The following is a 19,355-nucleotide window of genomic DNA, read 5'->3' as shown; positions in this document are numbered from 1 at the left end:
TTTGTTTTCTAGGATCGTTGCTTTGCATTTTTCCTTATGTTTTCTTCCCTGACACTTTTCTTATCAGAAACTGCCAGCCTTACCCCGGAATTCTATTCTACAAAAACACTTTCTCCCGTTATGGGCTTCCTAGCTTACAGAGTTTTTGGTTTCTGTTTAAAACACTTGCTTCACTTTGAGAAAAGTTTGAGAAAGCAGAAAACGGTAAAATACAAAGTGATTAATATTGTGAGTAACATCGTATCTGAGAAAACTTACCAGATATTTTTGGGAAACACTGATAGGCCATAAAAACCTAAAAAAGTTCAGATTGAATACCCCTTATCCAAAAATGCTTAGGACCAGAAGTGTTTCAGACGTGGGATTTTTGCTTCTGATTTTGAAACGAAACTGCATTATACTTACCAGTTGAGCAACCCAAATCCAGAAAGCTGAAATGCAAAATGCCCCAGTGAGACTTTTCTTTGTGTACCACGTGGGCATTTAAAAACATTTCAGGTGGTGGAGCAGTTCAGATTTTTGGATATAGGAAGCTCAACCTGTAATAAATGTCTTTTTCCCTCACTGTCTCCAGTAGATTCTGTTTCCTAACCTAGCAGATTTGCTTGTTTGTTGTTTGTTTCTCAGCCTCACTTTCTCCAGCTGCCGTGCCTTTTTCCAAGCCGTGCTCTCTTCATGAATATACTCCATTTCACCTTCCATTGCCCCAGCTCAAGTCCTATCCCTTACGTGTAACTGTTTCCACTCTTCCCAGACCACATTCATCGTCTCTTTCTCTGAGTCCTGATGCACATGCATTCTAGTACCTCCTTACTTCCCAGTTGAAATGGTCTTATCCTTTGAATGTATAGTTTGCAAAGTTTTTGAATAACCTATGAGGACCTATGATCTTTTCTTCAAAGAGAATTGCCATGGCACTGATGATTTTCACTCTTCATCTCTTAGGAAACTCTACCAGTTTCTTAGGTCTTAGGCAGGACCCGGTGAGTCAACTAGTCTAAAAATCTCCATGGGCTCCAGTCATGGAGAGTTTAGGTAACTGAAACAGGAGCAGCCACCTTGCCTCAGTTCCTCCTCTTACCTCGGCATTTCCAAACACCAAGTCAGCATAGCCAGTGCCCCACTTCGCCATCACTTACCTTGTGGATTCTGTCTTTTTTTTTTTTTTTTTTTTTTTTGAGATGGAGTCTTGCTCTGTTGCCAGGCTGGAGTGCAGTGATGTGATCTCAGTTCACTGAAACCTCTGCCTCCAGGATTCAAGCAATTCTCCTGCCTCAGCCTCCCAAGTAGCTGGGACTACAGGCACGCACCACCACACCCAGCTAATTTTTATATTTTTAGTAGAGATGGAGTTTCACCATATTGGCCAGGATGGCTTCAATCTCCTGACCTCATGATCTGCCTACCTCGGCCTCCGAGAGTGCTGGGAGCCACCGCGCTCGACCGTGTCTTTTTTTCACCCCCAGAGAAACACTGGTGAAAAACCGTCTTGCAGGACCAGCCCTTTGTACTTCCACAAGGATTAGTTAAAACTGAGATTTGATCTGGGGAGGGTTAGACCAGGTGTAAACTCAGCCTTCACCCTCTGTTAGTGAGGTCTGCTGCAAGCATGCAGTGCCTCAGGATCTGGAGATTTGAAAACAGAGTTTTATAAGTAACATCTGTCGCCTCTCCATGAGCAGTGCCTTTGTTTTAGATGGAGAGATGAGCTTCCCTACTAGGCCGGGGAGATAACCTATTGCATAGGAATTGCAAGATAAATAAAACCCAATCTTTACTACCTCTCCACCAGCACCCACCAGCTCCCATGAAATGCTCACTGGAACAACAATACATACTGGCTCCAGGAAGGTAATCAAGTGGGTGCTTCTGTGACTGTTAGAATATTGTTTTCATTATGGAAGCTTCAGTGTATCACTTATTTTTGTGGGTAACAGTCATGGTCAAGACCAAAGATAAACAGAACATTTGTCTTTAAAATGAACTCCCTGCACGTCTTTGCCAAACCTCCTGAACATGAGATCAGGTTCAATGAGAAGTGCTTTCTACACACCCATGTGTTCAGGAATGGTATGTCGTGATTTGAAGGATTTTAGTTATCCAGTTTTTAAGCGTATTTTTAAATATGGAAATATAAGGCGGACTGTTTTTCCCATCTACACTCAGATTCACATATTTTCAATCAAAGCAGAAATATTCAGTTGCTTCTCCTTTAAAAAGAAGACCAACACAGAGTTTCCGTTTTACAAGATGAAAAGAGTCATGGAGATGGAGTGTGGTGATGGTTGTACAACATTATGAACGTATTTAATATCAATGAACAGTACACTTAAAAGTGGCTAAGATGGTAAATTTTATGTTTTGTGTATTTAACCACAATAAAAATGGTAATTGAAAAAATAATAAAATAATAAAAAGACCAAAAAATGTGGTCTCAAAAACACAATGTTTATTCTTTCTATCACCCAGTATACTGTTTTACATAGGAGGTATGCAAAAAAATTGTTCCACATAAATAAGTGACTATAATGATTCCTGTATGCTTGTTTTATGACTATAAAAATATCATTGACTATTTTGAACTGAGTAATGGGCAAAAGTTGTGTCAGTTTTCCCTTCCTAGCAGCTTATTAGGTTAAAGGGTAAATACCAGAGCAGCAGGAATACGATAGGATTGTCAAGCAGGTAAACTGAATATCCATCCTCCTCCCAAGCTATTTGTAAACACCAGCATTCTGTGTCTCTCGGTTTCCCTGTTTCTTAGATGCTCAGCCTACAGAAGGAGAGAGAGAAATCTGGAACCAGATCAGCGCCGTCCTTCAGGATTCTGAGAGCATCCTTGCAGACCTGCAGGCTTACAAAGGCGCAGGCCCAGAGATCCGAGACGTATGTTAATGATCATACTGAACTGACAACACCAGAGGAGCGAAGGGAAAACCACACATGCACACAGACATACACAGCAAGATTAAGTAATAGCTATAGTATTTCCTAGAGTACCAGGAAGAACAAGGAGGGTAATGTGTCCTTAAAAACAAAATGCATGGGCCAGGCGCAGTGGCTCACACCTGTAATCCCAGTACCTTGGGAGGCCGAGGTGGGTGGATCACCTCAGGTCAGGAGTTCAAGACCAGGCTGGCCAATATGTTGAAACCCCATCTCAATTAAAACTACAAAAAAAAATTAGCTGGGCATGGTGGCAGGTGCCTGTAATCCCAGCTACTTCGGGAGGCTGAGGCAGGAGAATCACTTGAACCCAGGAGGCGGAGGTTGCAGTGAGCTGAGGTTGCATGTCGCACCATTGTACTCTAGCCTGGGCAACAAGAGTGAAACTCTATCTCAAAAAAAAAAAAAGTTAAAAAAAAGCATGAATGGCCCCTTTTATTCTAATGCATTAATCTGCACACACAGTGCTATAGATTAACATTACCCATTCTCTTCCTAAACACACAAGTGATATTGCAGGACTCACATTTAAACAATAATGTGTCAATATATTATTTCATTTAAGGGAAACAATGTAAAGTCTGTGAACAACAGTTGAAATATGGACCGTGAAGTCTGGGTGGACATGTACTTTCCGGCATTTGGTAATTACTCAGGCAGGTTCCACCAGTGTGATACACAAGAGCCAAAATCACCTTGCTTTCAGTTTGTCATCTCAAATGTCTTGTGAGATTTTCTAAAATTAACAGAAAACAAAACAACAACAAAAACAAAAAAGAAAATCACCACTTTGATTTTTGCAACTTCCCAATACCTTAAAAGCAAGAAACTTCACACTCTTTTTATTTGAAAGCATTAGTTTTGTGACAATACCAACACATACATATATGCATGCAAATACACACATACACACACACACACGTACACATGCACGCATGCACACAGTACTGCCACTGCCCCCATGCTTCTGAAAAGCACACCACCACCACCATTATAATCCTCAAGTTGCTGAAACTCAGACCCGGCGGAGTTTCTAAGAAAGTAACAGTCTAGTAAGAGGTGATTTTTCTACTTAGGGGTCACCATTTAATTTAGGTAATTTAGGTAACATTACAAACTGGCAGAGAAAGGAAATGTCTACAGAATTTGCACTTTATAATGAGCACTAATTCCACTTTATAGGAGTCAAATGGTGATGGAGAGGGCTGAGTTTCTTCCCACTTAGATGTGAATTTTTTGTATTCAAAATAACAGAAACAAGTAAGATGACACAGGATGTAATTGTAGAACCACTTGCTGTATGTTCAAGTGTTAAAATTTCCATTCAGAATGAGCATCCTGGGGGACTGTCCACTAAAGCGGTGTTGATTTAAGTAGTATACAGTGTTAAAAAATTTCCATTCAGAATGAGCATGTTAGAGGACAGTCCAACGAAGCGGTGTTGATTTAAGTAGTATACATCAGCAAAGTATAGCAGGGATTGTATTTTAAACTAAATCTTAGGGCATTCTGATGTGGAGCTTACTGCTTCTTTTTAAACAGTCAGCGCTACTGTGTTTTTGTAGGCAATTCAAAATCCCAATGACATTCAGCTTCAAGAAAAAGCTTGGAATGCAGTGTGCCCTCTCGTTGTGAGGCTAAAGAGATTTTACGAGTTTTCCATTAGACTAGGTGAGTATGTGTTTGTAGTTTTCATGGCCCACATATGGAGTTCTGTTTTGGTGTTTGAGTAGGTAGTGGGAACAGCTTGGCATATTGGAAAATGCCCCACATCCATCCACTGTGTCAAATGAGAGGCCATGTATGAACAACAACTCTTGTCATGTTCATTTCTTTCAGTCCACCACAAATTTCTTCCCCTGAAGTTATTGGCACATTTAGTGTGTCTCTACTAGTGATTTTTCTTCTTGGTCCTGTTCTCATCTGTGTCCAACTCTTAATAGTTTTACTGCAGGCTGATCACATTTCTGAATAACAGAGAAGTTGAAAGATAACAGTTTACCTGCGCACCCAACAAAGAACTTGCTTGTCTGGAGTCATATGATAAAAGTAATAGAGTAAAATATAAGAAAAGCAAATATAACATTATTTCCTTAAGCTTTAAAAAACTGTGCAAGCACAGGAAGTACAGGATGGCTTTGTAGATGTTGAGCAATGCCAAATCTGATTGGAAATAAGATCGATATGACCAGCAATAGGACAGAATCACTCCCCAGGGAGGAGGCTTTATTGGTTAATACAGTATATCTTGAATGAGGAAGGCACGTTCTACTCTACTTTTGCCATAAAATGAGTGCCACAGATTAAGAGGAAAACAGAGAACTTTAAATACATTGGGGGAGTAATGACCATGATTTTGAGAGGACTAGAAGCTAAGATCAAGGGAGGTACTTGAATGAACCAAACTGGTTTTCCAAGAAGAGAGGGTTTCTGACGACTCTCAGATAGAAGAGAGTAGAAGAGAACATAGACTTCTTTCTACGTTTCCTTAAATGGTACACCCAGTGAGTGGAAATTCTGAGGAACCAAACTTTTGCTCTACAGAAGGAAAACAATTCCTTATGAGAGCAGGCCAAGGTAGAACTGGCTGCCTCAGAACAGAGTGTATTCTTATAGATGGAAATATCTCAAAAAGGCCAGAGACATCCCTGTAGAAATGCTGTAAAAGTTATGTAAGAACTATATAGACCAGATGTCTTTTCTGTAAAGGGCCAAATCATAAATATTTTAGAGTTGTGGGCCGTCCTGTCTTTTTTGCAACTACTTGCTTCTGCCACTCTCACGTAAAGGCAGCCCTAGTCATTCCATAACAGAATGAGCATGTCTGTGTTTTAATAAAACTTGTGTTTATTTACAAAACGCAAGTAATGGACCAGATTTGGCCGATGGGCTATACCTTGCCAATCCCTGCTTTAGAGGATTAGTTAAATGACTCTGTGCTATTAGAAATATATTGGAGAACAAGCTATAAGGAAATGTTTAGAAACAGACAAGTGGGAGTGGTGAAACTGTTGCAAGAACTATAATAGAGGTAGATAGGGCAATGGATACATAGAAAATTATTCCTGGGATTGAGTTAGTGTAGATGCAGAGAAAAGTTCAACAGGGGCAGAGGTCTTTCTTTGTAAAACCAGTCATCTAACCCATGTGTTTAGAGCACTGTCTCACCTCATCCTGAATCATGAATGGCTGTCTCATGCACATGACCCAAAAACACGTATTTGTGGTTTTCTAACAGTGTCAGAAATTGAGATTACTAAATATGTCCAGGTCCAGCTGAGCGTAGAGAGAAATTTACAAAACACTGTGGCCATGGGGGGTTTCCGCAGGGGAGACCCCCTGCCTGGTCATGTGGGATTCCTTCTCTTCCTGGTCCACATGCAGCACACCTCACGTAGTTATCGGGAAAGACCCAAACAGGTGATCTCTGAGATTGTCAACTGAGTCTGGGAATTGTGTTATTTGGACTTCGTTGGGCCACCTCCAATATATATATTTATCCCTTTGATTTTCAGAAAAAGCTCTTCAGAGTTTATTGGAATCTCTGACTTGTCCACCCTACACACCAACCCAACACCTGGAAAGGGAGCAGGCCCTGGCAAAGGAGTTTGCCGAAATTTTACATTTTACCCTTCGATTCGATGAGCTGAAGGTTAGGCCAAATGCGCTGTGAAAATTTAAGGAACTTGTACTGAGTACCTACTGTTTACAGCTGCTCTGTTAGTGCTGTGGGGTGGGTGGGTAGAGAAATGAGTAAGATGTAATTCCTTCCCTAGAGAGACATATAATGTGATGAGAATTTGCATTCCATGTGGTGAAAGTAATTTAAGATGATGATTTGTATATGGAAATTTTAAATCTACCAAATGAAATCAGAGAAAACCTTTTCAAGTATCTGTTCCGCATTGAGACCAAATATACTTTCCCTGAAATCTAGCCCACAGGGCATATTTTAAAATAATGAAGTTGTGGGTCCTTATTTTTAACCAAAAGTTGCTTCGGCTCTTATGTAACAAAGAGAAGTCCTGGAGTATTTATAAAATCCAGTGTCTGGGCTCCTAATGCATATCCCCCATCTGATACTGAGAGATGACTTTCACTCTTGTCTTCTGAATTTCAGATGAGGAACCCGGCTATTCAGAATGACTTCAGCTACTACAGAAGAACCATCAGTCGCAACCGCATCAACAACATGCACGTGAGTCCCTGGGTCGCCTTGAACTTGGCACCGTTCTCCATGGCTCTTTTGATTTCTGCATCAGGCAGAGCACAGAGAGAAGACAATGTCCTTGTCTGTAATTCAGTTCCAGAGAAGAGTATTTGGAGCGTTTGACTTTCTGTTTATAAATCCGTCTTCTCTTCTTATTTTCATCAGCTAGACATTGAGAATGAAGTCAATAATGAAATGGCCAATAGAATGTCCCTCTTCTATGCAGAAGCCACACCAATGCTGAAAACCCTTAGCAATGCCACAATGCACTTTGTCTCGGAAGTAAGTGAAGTTGAGCAACGAGGTGCTTTTTTTCTTAATTCCATACAAGAGCTGCAAGCAGAGCTAATGTACATTTGTGTCTCCTATTTAGAACAAAACCCTGCCAATAGAGAACACCACAGACTGTCTCAGCACAATGACAAGTGTCTGTAAAGTCATGCTGGAAACTCCGTAAGTTAAATCAGAGGTGTATTCGTGGTTGAGACTTCACCCAGCCAGTGTCTGTTAAGATGATGATGTTAATGACATGTACCATTTGGGTCAACACCTTAAAGTTTTCATGCATATTATCTGCTTTAATTTCATTAAGAACTCTGGGTGTTAGGTGTCACTATCACTATTGCATAGCTGAAGAAGCTGAGGCCCAAAGTGGTTGACTGACATCCCAATGACTGCATAGCTTGTTAGGTGGCAGAACCAAGGCTCAGATCAAAGATGCTGTAGAAGATGTGTAAGAACCAAATGGAGGGTGTGTTAAATGATGGGGCATCATGATAAATATATTGTAGATAAGATGTAAAACCAAGAGTTGACATGATAAGACTGTTTCAAGAGTGAGAATGGAGGTCTCTCTCTCTCTCTCTCTCTCCAAGTTTTTTTTGTACCTGAGCTAGTTACTACTAGTTAGATTTAAAAATTATTGAGGCTATTGGGGTTGAAGCAGCATGGTAATCTGTGCTCGAAATTCTGAATGCCACTTATGTCTGTAGCCCCTACTATGCCTGTAAATAACTGGCCTGACTCCCTGAGCCTTGGTTTCCTCATCTAATAAAGTTTCCATAAGGCCGTCTACTTTGCAGAGTCTTTAGGAAGACCAAAGGCATCAAAAGCACCTTATAAAATCTGATAGCCTGTTCAAATGTAAGATGACACTAATTTCAAATATTTCACTTGTACCAAAGTTAAGATTTATTCCAAGGCAGAAATAGTAATCATCTTCATTGCAGAGCCAATTTATAATGAAATAGATGTAAGAAAGCCTCTAGAAAAAAAGCCTCTAGAATTGGCCTGAATTATCTGAATCATCAGTGACCCTGTCAAGGTAAGTGAACAAAATTCAAACTCTACAAATACTCTCGGATGCTCAATGAATGGTATATAATTATTTTAGGTATTTTTGCCAATCCAATACAATCTGCAGCCTGTGTTTTAACAAAGGAAGTTACTCCTACTGGAGACATGATAGCTGCTCCGTAGAAATGAGCCTGATTCTTTTTCTCTGTAATGAAACCATTACTCTCTATAATCTTGGACAGCCAGAAGGACCTGCTATAAAATATTCAAGATTGATGGGTGGAGGAGTGATGTACATGATGAGCTAGCCTGCTGAAGGGCAGATGAGAAGGGAATTTACTGCCCTTTAATTTACCTTATTTTCACACTGAATTGCTGGTTGAATAGATTCAAGGAGAATTATCATCATGGATTTACTCAGGAACATATTAACTGGTTGTTGCAGGTCTGGGATTGTTCCCAAGAGAAGATTGGAGGCATCTAAAGTATCCAGTTGTGGGGCCAAAGAACGCACATGTTCTGACAAGGAAGTGATGCCGCTGCTGTTTCTTCTCTTGCAGGGAGTACAGAAGTAGGTTTACGAGTGAAGAGACCCTGATGTTCTGCATGAGGGTGATGGTGGGAGTCATCATCCTCTATGACCATGTCCACCCTGTGGGAGCTTTCTGCAAGACGTCCAAGATCGATGTAAGAATAGTAGTGAAATGTGCTTTCCAAATAAAGGGCCCATGAATGTTGCCAAACAGACTTTGTTTCTCTTCCTCAGGCTCCTCAAGACCACTCCACTGACAGTGATCTTTCTAATACACACAGCCCATCCTGGCAGCTGTCCTCACAGCAAGATGTCCAGGCTTTTTCATGTGCTTAGGACAAAACACTCAACCTCAAAAGCATAGTAGCAATGCTACGATGCTGATCCCCTCAGGCTCTAATGGAGCTGAGCAGCTGGACAGTCACTCAGCTGCACGCAGTCCCTTCATTTAGCCAGTGTGCTGTACAAATAGATGGTTTCTATTCTATATGTGTCCTATTGTGAAGAGTTGGGAGATACTGCATTACAAGACACCATGGTCAAATCCCAGATTACCCTTTCACTTCCTCTCCCACCACTCCCTACCTGTTGCTCCACTCAAGTCCCATGCCTTTCCTCATCATTTGGATATACATGATATGTGTGAGTCCTTTCTCCTGCCCAGAGAGCCCTTCCTCTTCCTCTCTGATGGGTGGGTTCCTTTCAGGCATGCTTCAAACGTCACCTCATCTAAGAACACATTTTCTGCATGGGATGAGCCTTCCTACTTCTCTGGCCCCCAGAGCACTCACTGTTTTGTATTTTCTGACTCCCCTACAGACAATTTCTTGACAAGGACAGAGACCATAATCTATACACCTCATGTCTGCTCTATTGCTTCACGCAGTACCTGGCACATAGTGGGTGGCACTCAACAGACACCCTGTAGGGGTTTTGATGGATGAATGAATGAATGAATGAAGATAATTGAAAACACATGATTTTGGCGCACAGTTGCTTTTCTGTTGATTGTGGCATAAAGCACACCTCCTCTTCATCCAGCACTTGCCTGCAGCACCAACCCAATAGTGTATCCCATGTACTCATTTAAAGCCTTTAAAGTGCAGAATAGCACCTCTTGGTAGTAACTTACTTACTCCAGAATAGCTGAGTCTGGGTGGCACACTGTGTTCACTCATCTGCAGAGAACAGTGTCCTGATGCTGTGGCCCTATGCAAGAGAAAGTCTACATGCCCAGGAGGACCATAAGTCTGAAGAATGCAAGATAATGTATCAATGAAAAATGTAACTTGGGTTACTTATTTTGAGTTTCTGGGTTCATAGTATGGTTAGCCATGTTTCTTCATAGACTCTTTATTATTTTTAATGTAATCATTTCTATTTACCAAGAAAATAAGTATTTATGTTAAAAAATTTTGACATTTAGGAAATTAAGACATAGTAAATTAAATATATCTGTAATAACCTCACCATAGGTGGAGGATCACCGTTCATACAGCAGCATACATGTGTACCTTCTTTTAATGTAGATGCTTGTGTGTGTGTGTGGATGTCCTTAACAAATTAGGACCCTGCTTTACGTGCTATTTTGAAACATATTTCATTTACATAGAAGTATATTATGGGCATTTTTATACCAATAAATATTTTTACTGTATCCTTTGTGAGGCTTTAACATTTTCGTACTATAGATTGAGTATAAATAACTCTATAAATATTATTTGACTGTGGATTGAGTTCATTACCTGAGACTCATAAGATATTCTCATTGCCATAGCCATTTGTTAACTTGTCACAGAGTCAACAATTAAAAATACACTGGGTAAAATTATGCCTTGTAGCCCTTATCTTTAAAAAGCTTGGCTTTATAGGTTATTTACTGAGTCTTTCAGTCGAGGCTGTAAACAGTATATCATGTTAAGTCTTCACACATAGTCTTGATGAAGTTTGCTTTTGTCCATGGAGGTCTCACTACATAAGGTTTGTTCATACAGACATTTGCATGTACCTCTAAGAAAGTTTCAGGTTTACCAGCACAATAAACCATTTGAGACTGACCTTTTTTTTTAATGACGTATAGGGTCTCCATTCAGATGCTAGTCTGTTTCTAAGCCAGTAGTTACAGGCACTGGGCTTATAAATCATAAGGGCATCAGCATCAACTGTGAAAACCCCAGGATCTCTTTCTGAGGGCCTGGGGGAGGCACTGTGTGTGTACTTAAAAAGGGCATGCTTTGGAGTGCAGAATAAACATGCAGTGAGCTCTGGAATGCCAGGGGAGGGAGAAACTCATTTTGCTGAAGAGCAGAGACAGAGGGTGATGTTTGAGGTGGACCTTGAAGAAGATGTAGGATTTTCCCAGGAGGACAGAGGGAAAGCAGAGTCCTCCAGGCAGGGGGAATCATCAAAGTGGCCGCCAAGGCAGCGGAAGCCATTTAGAGAAGAGATGCTAATTGTGGATGCCAGGAAAGGAGGGTTGGGGTGAGGTGGTGTTTTCAATTGATTTCCTTGGAATCTTTTGAAATGGCCCAATAAGGAATCACCTCTTAATCCCTGTCCCCATCTCAGATATTATCCAGAATTCCAGACCCCATTTCCCATGGACCCCTGAAATATGGCCATCCCCAAACCAGAGATTCCCCTCCCCTCCCAAACCTGTTCCTTCTGCTGGGTTCCTGTCTCAGGTATTTCATCACCCTCCAACAAGTCTAATCCGGAGCCTAGAATTGTCCCTGAGAATGAGGAATGACTTCTTCACCGCATATCGTATCAGTCACCAAATCCCATGGAGTTGACCTCAGATTAGTCCCTGTCTCTCCCTGCTCCTCCATGCCCACTGCTGCTTCCACACTTCACACCCTCAGGGGCTCTCACTGCCCCTCCTCTCTCTGTTCTTGCTTCCTTCTGGTCCCTTTCCATATTAACCGCATCACTAGATTATTTAACACCTATCAAGGATGTTTTCCACAGGTAAAGGCCCCCAACTCCTGAACATGCTGTTGAATTCACACTGCATCTGGCCCCAACTGCATCCTTGACAGCATCTTGTTATTCACACCTACAGTTTTAATCACCCTAAGTGGAACTCCAGATTCCCAAACAGTATTCCCTGCTCTTCCACCCCTTCCACATCTGCATTCTCACTGCTTCTTAGGCCTGGTTCACAAGAACACTTCCGCACTATGATAATCAGCTATGCGAGAGGGACAGAATCTCTGCATCCCTGGGCCTGATGCCATCTCAGGCCTGGGGTGGCACATACTGGCATGCTTGTAGCTTCTTCCAATCCGGTATGCATGACAGACATCTCTCGTTTGCCATGACTTTGTTTTTTGATAAACCTATAGTGATCCTCACGATTCCCAACCCTGTGTTCTGGTAGCTTCCATCAGTCTATCAGGGTCTATCAGGCCTGTAAGATAAAGCTTTTGACATACAAGAAGCACAATGATGGAGAATGTTTCTAAGGGCTGTCACAAAAGGGGCCCTTAGTATAACCAAATCCAATATATAACAGTGTGTGAATAGCTTTGCAGAAAGATTCTTGCCTTGCCAAAAAATACTCCAAGATATGCATGATGAAATGTAATCTATATAAATTCAGTTTCCATGCACTTCCCAAATTATGGGTCAACTGTATTATACAGACACAAAAAGCTAAGACACTTGCCTAGGTTTGCGAAGATACTAAAGAAACAAGCATGAAGGAAACTCAGGCATTTAGCCTCTGTGAAGTTCACATTCTGAACAGTGGCCCTTCATCAGTCCTCTCAAAGATGGTTGAGACATAGACCTGGACCTCCAGGAGCTCCTGGTCTAGTGAAGGAAATAAGTTAATATGGGCACAAATTCTCCAAGTTTCTCTGATAAATGACAGAGCAGTTTTGGGAGCACGGAAAGGTGTTGGTTGCTTCTATCTAATGAGGGTAATGAGGTCAGAATAGGATTCTAGGAGGTGCTGGTCTTCAGCTGGGTATAAAATAAGTGTTAAGGGTTTGCCAGTCAAACAGGTGAAGGACAGAAAACATTCAGGGCAGAAGAATGGCATACAATTATTCTGATTTTATTCAGTAAATCTCAACTGAGCACTGAGTGGACGGAAGGCCCTGCGTTTGCCTCCATAGTACAAGGCAAGATCAAAGTCTCAAGTCTTTGTCCTTAAAGCCAGGCAAGTAAAATGTACAATTACAATAGGGTATGAAAATTGATAATGATTGCAGTCATACAGAATCCTCTAGAAGCCCAGAGGAACTGCTCACCAGCCTGAGGGGGTAGGAAAGCCCGTTGGTCATTTCTGTGTTGAATTTCTATGAGAAGAAATAATGTGACATTATAGGCATGTGTTATTGTAGGTAGATATTGGCATAGACAGTATTACTAAGATATTAACAAACATTGTGCTTTCTCCTCCTAGATGAAAGGCTGCATAAAAGTTTTGAAGGAGCAGGCCCCGGACAGTGTGGAGGGGCTGCTAAATGCCCTCAGGTGAGCTTCAACCCTGTGTCAGGCTCACAGGGAACAGCCAACATTTCAGGGCTATTGAACATTTAAATACTGGTGTGGATAGCACCAAACTTAACCCTTGCATATTTTAACACATTGAATCTTCCTAACAATCTTTTGAGGTCGGCACCATTTTTATCATTCCCCTTTTTAAAAATGGAAAAAAATGAGATTTAAGGAAGTCAAATAACTTGCCAAAAGTCACACAGTAAATGGCCAAGCTAGGACCTAAACCCAGGTTTGGGTGACCCCACGGGTCATGGACCTAATTCTCAGCCACACTGCTTTGGGGCTCATAGGGACTCCTCAGAACAAGAGGCTTCCAGGCTCTCACTTTCCACTTTACCAGTGGTTTCCAAACCTGGCTGCACTTGAGGATTATGTGGGTACCCTTTGAAAACATTCCATGTGATTCTGACTGCATGTGACTCAGACCAAATGAACTAGAATCTCTGGGCTAGGGTCTCAGGTATCCATTTTGTGTTTCTTTGTTTATTCTAAAGCTCCCCAGGTGGTTCACATGTGCAGCTACCAGAATTGAGAACCCACTGTCTAGATGCCTAAGTATTTGGCCAGCTGTGGCATGTTTCAGCTTCTCACTGCTAACAAGTGATGCCTAGGCAACTGCTTTCTTCCCAGGGATGCATGTGCTTAATCCGTTTCAGAGAGGGGATGCTTTTTTTAGCTTTGACACATCTATAAGAATTGCTTGAATCACACTGCTATGTAAATCATTCTGATACTAGATTGCAGTCTAGAAGGTTTATGGTCCCTGTTGTCTTATTCATCTTTAATTCCCCTGTGTTCCTCTCAGTGTTGTACATGCAGTAAGTGTTCAATAAGTCTAAGTGGGATGGATCAATAATGCTCTACCTATGTACACAACACTCATGTTTTATACTCCACTTCTAATCACATTGTCTCATTTAATCATCACAAGTTAGAGAGGTAAGGCTGATCTGTTACCCCCACTTAATAAATGAAGAAACTGAGACACACATAAAATGAACAAAATAGACCCTGATGTTGATGCTGTTTTGCTGAGTTGCTAAGTCATTATCCTTTAGAAGAGACTTAGTATTAATATAAGAGCCTTCCAGAGTCTATGGGAAAAATCAAGGTTTTCTCCTGGTGTCCATTTCACACCAGGATGACTTTTTATACACAGGAATAAAGCTTTAACTTCTGAATGTGTTGAGCTTTCCAGCTTCATTCAATCAAGCAAAACCCTGTACTAGGCCATGAGTCCCATCTGATTTGTTAGAATTTGTGCCTCCTGGAGGCACTGTGATGATGTCAGAGGAGAACAGGCTCTCCAGATAGCAAAATATGGGTTTGAATCAGAAATCACAAATCACAAATCTCAAATCAGTAACCTTGTGATCTGGAATAGGTCATTTCACCTCTCTGAATCTTAGTTTTCTTTTCTATAAAATGAAGGCAATAACCTTACCTTTACAAAGTTATTGTAACACGAAACTTAACATGGAGTGCCCACGACCTGGCCAAAGTTTTATTACGTGTTAATTCTCTTTTCCTTCTTTTGCATAAATGATTTCTACACCCGGCTATTGGGAGGCTGCAGATTGCACCATTTTTGTGGGTTTGCTTACCTGGATTTGTTCCCCCTTGTGGTGGCAATGAGGTTAATTAAGCATTGCCAGGAAAAGTGGAGAACCATAAACATTCAGGTTCTGGGCAATGTTGCTATGCAAATCTCTATTCTGAAATGTGTGAGTCAGCAGGGGCAGCCTCAATGGTCAGGATTCTGCACTCAATCCTGTGAAATCCACCTCCCTGGTAAATGAGACCGCTCATATCTCCTCTGTGTAATTATTTGATTATGTAAAATATCTACTTGGTTTAATAACCATGATACAAAATTCCTTTGGAAGGAAGAATCAAATATTAAATCTGTCTGAAATGACTGTGAGCATTGAAGTGTGGATTTTTGTCTAAAGAAATAAGCCCACATATCAATTGTGTTTCCCAAGGTAAAGATGGGCTGGAGCTTACACAGAGCACTGTTTGCCGCTAACCTCTACCATTCTGTCTCCATCCAGGTTCACTACAAAGCACTTGAATGATGAATCGACTTCCAAACAGATTCGAGCAATGCTTCAGTAGAGCTCTGCTCAAAGAAGAGGATCTATGTGCTGACCTCAGAAGATGTATATGTTTACATAATTTAATACAGATTGATGTTAATACTTGTGTATTTACATAACCGTTTCCTTCTTGTCACTGAAATATATGGACCTTAATTTGTATCCTAACTGACTCAACCCAGCAGAGCATAAATTGACTTGAGAGCCTTACCTTTGATGTCTGAAATGAAACCCCCTTCTCCAAAGGCAAAATTCAGAGACTTTGATCTTTGCTACTGGAGTCCTTTAACAACACCTGTAATGATAAAAAAATTCCTAATTGTTTGTGGTAGTATTTTAATTCTAGACGTGTTATCTCTCTGGGACGTATAGTTTATAGAAACACAAAATATTTGATTTCCTGTGTCGGCTCAGCTACAAGAAACACAACTGTTATCTTGACAGAGGAAGAGGGGAATCCAAGAAAAATGCATGTGGAGAATTAAACCCAAGTGTTCTGAATTCAGCACACCCCTTCTCTGTCCTCAGACTGGAGTCCACACGTGCAACTTTTCTGTTTGCACGTGTTTTATTAATCAGCATATTCCTTTTCTGTTTGGATTTATATCCCTCTAATGTTCTCCTTTAATGTTCTCCTTTAATTTCACAAGAAAAAAAAACTCCTGTATTTTAATCAGTTAGTAGGAGAGCAGCAGAAATAGATAGATGTGCTGTTGCCACTGGACTGATGAAGGTGGCTGTCTTGGAACTGGGAGACAGGTCCACAGAGGTGCACTCAGGCAACAGGACAGCCATCTCTCTGCTTCAGCCCTCTGCCTATAGGGATTAGGGAAATGGAGCTCTGGCTTTGAAGTTTTTTGTGAGTTTAGCAACTTACAGTTACCTGCAGAGTGCTGGGTGCACAGCACCCCCTCATAGGAGCCCTGTTCTCTGAAGACCCTACAAGAAAAAAGGTCTAGGGTACTCCATTAGCTACCAGAATGGTATAGGGGAATTTAGAGGGGGAAAAAAAAATCCATGTTTTCTGTTTCCCAGGTTTTTAAAAAGTAGCTCTTCCCCAACCCCGTTGCTAGCTTGTTGCAATGTGAAAGCTCTGGTGCACCTGAATTTACTCCTGGCCTTACTAATGATTCATAGTGTAATCTTGGGAAACGTTTTTAAGCTTTCTGAGTCTTAACCTCCTTGTCTCTAAAATGGGCAATTAAAACAATCTTCAAGAGGCCTGTAAGGTTAATGCCAATAAAACGACTGACTCTGCCCTTCTTCCTTAGGAAGTAGTATCCAGCAAGCATTGTCCCACCTTGTCTTGTTGATGAACAATATTATAAAACCTGCAGTCATTCTGTCTGTAGATCAGAGCTTAGTTCGAATGGAACCATGAAAATCTTTGATTCTGACCTCCTAAGGAAAATGAAACCCAGAGGGTGTGGTCATACTGGATGGCTCCCATGCGGGCCTAGAACCCAGGATGCTTCACTCTTGACTCCATGTTCTTCCATTTATACCATATGGCTGTGAATACATACTATGGGATGGGATTCAACCCTTCTAAGTAAATCCTCAGTCTGGTCTATATTGTTACTTGCCTGTTTCCAGTAGAAGGAGCCACCCAGACGTTTAGTGAATGATAATCCTAGAAGTTGAGTCTGAGTACATCAGAGTTTGGCATTATTTGCAATATCGCAGGAAGGAGCTGTAAGACACCATTGCTTTCTGGACTTTAGTGACCAGCTGATCTACCCTTGGATCCTCCAAGAAAAGGGAAAAAACACTTGTCTTATGTTGTTTTAGCAAGGGAGTTCAGTCAAGTGGCAGGAAAGATTCCCTGGTCTGCATCTAAACATCAGTCCACAGAGAAGGAAAAGGCTCTTTTACTTGGAGATTTTCAAGTTGAAGAAGTACAACTGCTTGGATGGAGGGTCTGTCATCAGAACAGAAATATGCTAGATGGTCTTCAAGACCTTTTTGAACCTATGGATTCTAAACCCTAGAGGAAGCCAGAATATGTGATCAGACCATCTGAGGAAAGTTAGGAGATATTCATCTTAAGAGATATTCTATTTGGCAGTCACTTGTTACACTTGAGCAACAATTGTCTAGACTAGAAAGATAGAACCACACAATGTTTATCATCATTGGGTCAATTTCTCCCCCTCTATCGAGTGAGGAGATTAAGGCTTGAAGAAAGGAAAGGACTTGCCAACCACCACAGGGCTCATGAGGGACTTGGACCCATGTCGTGTGTCTCTACCACAGCTGACTCTCAGCTGGCTAAAGGAGAAAATGTGAGGAATTACCTGTCAAATTAGATTGAGCTCAGAGTAAATAGATGAGCACATTGATAACTCTAAATTAGACTTTCTACAAATGGGACCAAACATATGGAAGGGGCTGCTGGCCTGCCTCAATGTAGCCAGGCCACCTTGTCTCAAAGCCAAGACTCAGCAGTACATGGATTCTGAGAAGTCCAGGGTCTGAATTGTCTCTGATTACTGGAAGGACAGGTTAACTGAATGTCTGTGATCACTAACAGGTGATGGGCTTTGTGCCCACTCCAGAGATATTGTGGGAGACAAATTCTAACAGGCTGTCCTCCCGGCATCAGGAGTCATTGAACAATCATGGATTGCTGTGTTTGAGTTTTTGTTTTGTTTTGTTTTGTTTTTTGTTTTTTGCTTTGTTTTTGGTTTTTTGTGTGTATGTGTGTGTGCTGCATGCACATGCGTCCAAGACTTATGGGTGGTTTAGGGGAAAGTGCTAGCAACAGTGTCAATGTCATTGTTAACTATATTTCATATTTGAGGTCTCATTGTTTTCAAATAAACAGTGTTTTCCATGACTGTGATATTTATTTTTGGGAAAGCAACAAGGTAAAAATTATGTTTCTCAGATGCACTGCTACTTTGGCGTTATGACTCTGTTCTGAGAAACTCTTTGTGCACCACTAGGAATTAGTAGTGAAAAAAAAAAAACTGGAAATGGATGTCTTCAAATGTGCTAATCATTAGGGGTGGAGTATTAACAACCAGAAAGAAAGGTTTGGATATTACCTTTTAACTACTAGTTAATATCATGCTTGATCAACATTTGTTCCTAGTTATCACCATTAAATTAAGACATTAATGGTAAACTGAGGTTACTGATGCATCATCACATTTAAGTAAAAATAATTTCATGTTTTCCCCAAAGAAAAATTAAGCCTCCCAATCTTGGGATCCAATTGTGCAGTAGAATTCAGAGATTTCTCATTTAATCTTGTATCCTGTACAGCTACAAATATTTTTTAAATGTTAGGAATAAACATTGGAATTTTGTCTTAAAGAGTTCAAAACCTTGGAACCCAATTTTCTCACTACATCTGTAAGGGCCATTACAGACCCAAAGCTGTTTTGAAGTTTTCATATGTTGTTTGCTGAAGTCATTGTAACTTTTTGCCTGCTTTGCCTCTTTTTGTACAGGAGTTTTGAGTGTGAAATGAAAATTAAAGTTTGGTACCTATATTTAAAAATGCACCTCTATTTTATATAATACTGAGGGTTGAGTGGGTGATAAGCACATGATGATTAGTCTACATAGATATTTGCTAGACACGTACTCTGAGAAAACCACACCAGCGGCCCTTCACCTCTTTATACCTGAATTTCTTTTAGGAAAAAAAAAAAAAAGTAATACCCAAAATGTGCTACTCTTGGTAGCAGCTGTCTTTTGTTCATTTTGGCAAGGGAACCCTGAATAACAGCCAAAGGCAGAAAATTACAAA

General features: G+C 40.9%; 1 protein-coding gene across 9 annotated transcripts in view; it reads left to right on the top strand.

The window, feature by feature from the left end:
* Positions 1-19,095, top strand: part of FAM49A (family with sequence similarity 49 member A) — a 109,576-nt gene extending 90,481 nt beyond the window's left edge. For 3 of the 9 annotated variants that reach the window (XM_009183721.4, XM_009183720.4, XM_021924595.2), the window contains exons 4-12: positions 2,765-2,886; positions 4,512-4,617; positions 6,462-6,598; positions 7,067-7,144; positions 7,322-7,438; positions 7,530-7,609; positions 9,013-9,139; positions 13,399-13,469; positions 15,551-19,095. In XM_009183721.4, coding sequence (XP_009181985.1) covers positions 2,765-2,886; positions 4,512-4,617; positions 6,462-6,598; positions 7,067-7,144; positions 7,322-7,438; positions 7,530-7,609; positions 9,013-9,139; positions 13,399-13,469; positions 15,551-15,614 — 902 coding nt within the window. In that variant the 3' untranslated portion in view covers positions 15,615-19,095. The remainder of the gene's footprint in view (positions 1-2,764; positions 2,887-4,511; positions 4,618-6,461; positions 6,599-7,066; positions 7,145-7,321; positions 7,439-7,529; positions 7,610-9,012; positions 9,140-13,398; positions 13,470-15,550) is intronic. The other 6 variants (XM_021924599.2, XM_021924596.2, XM_021924598.1 and 3 more) reach the window with 4 other exon arrangements.
* Positions 19,096-19,355: the final 260 nt, after the last annotated feature.

This window comes from Papio anubis, chromosome 14 (assembly GCF_008728515.1).
Source record: "Papio anubis isolate 15944 chromosome 14, Panubis1.0, whole genome shotgun sequence".
Taxonomy (NCBI): Eukaryota; Metazoa; Chordata; class Mammalia; order Primates; family Cercopithecidae; genus Papio; species Papio anubis.
This window is presented reverse-complemented; position numbering and strand designations above follow the sequence as displayed.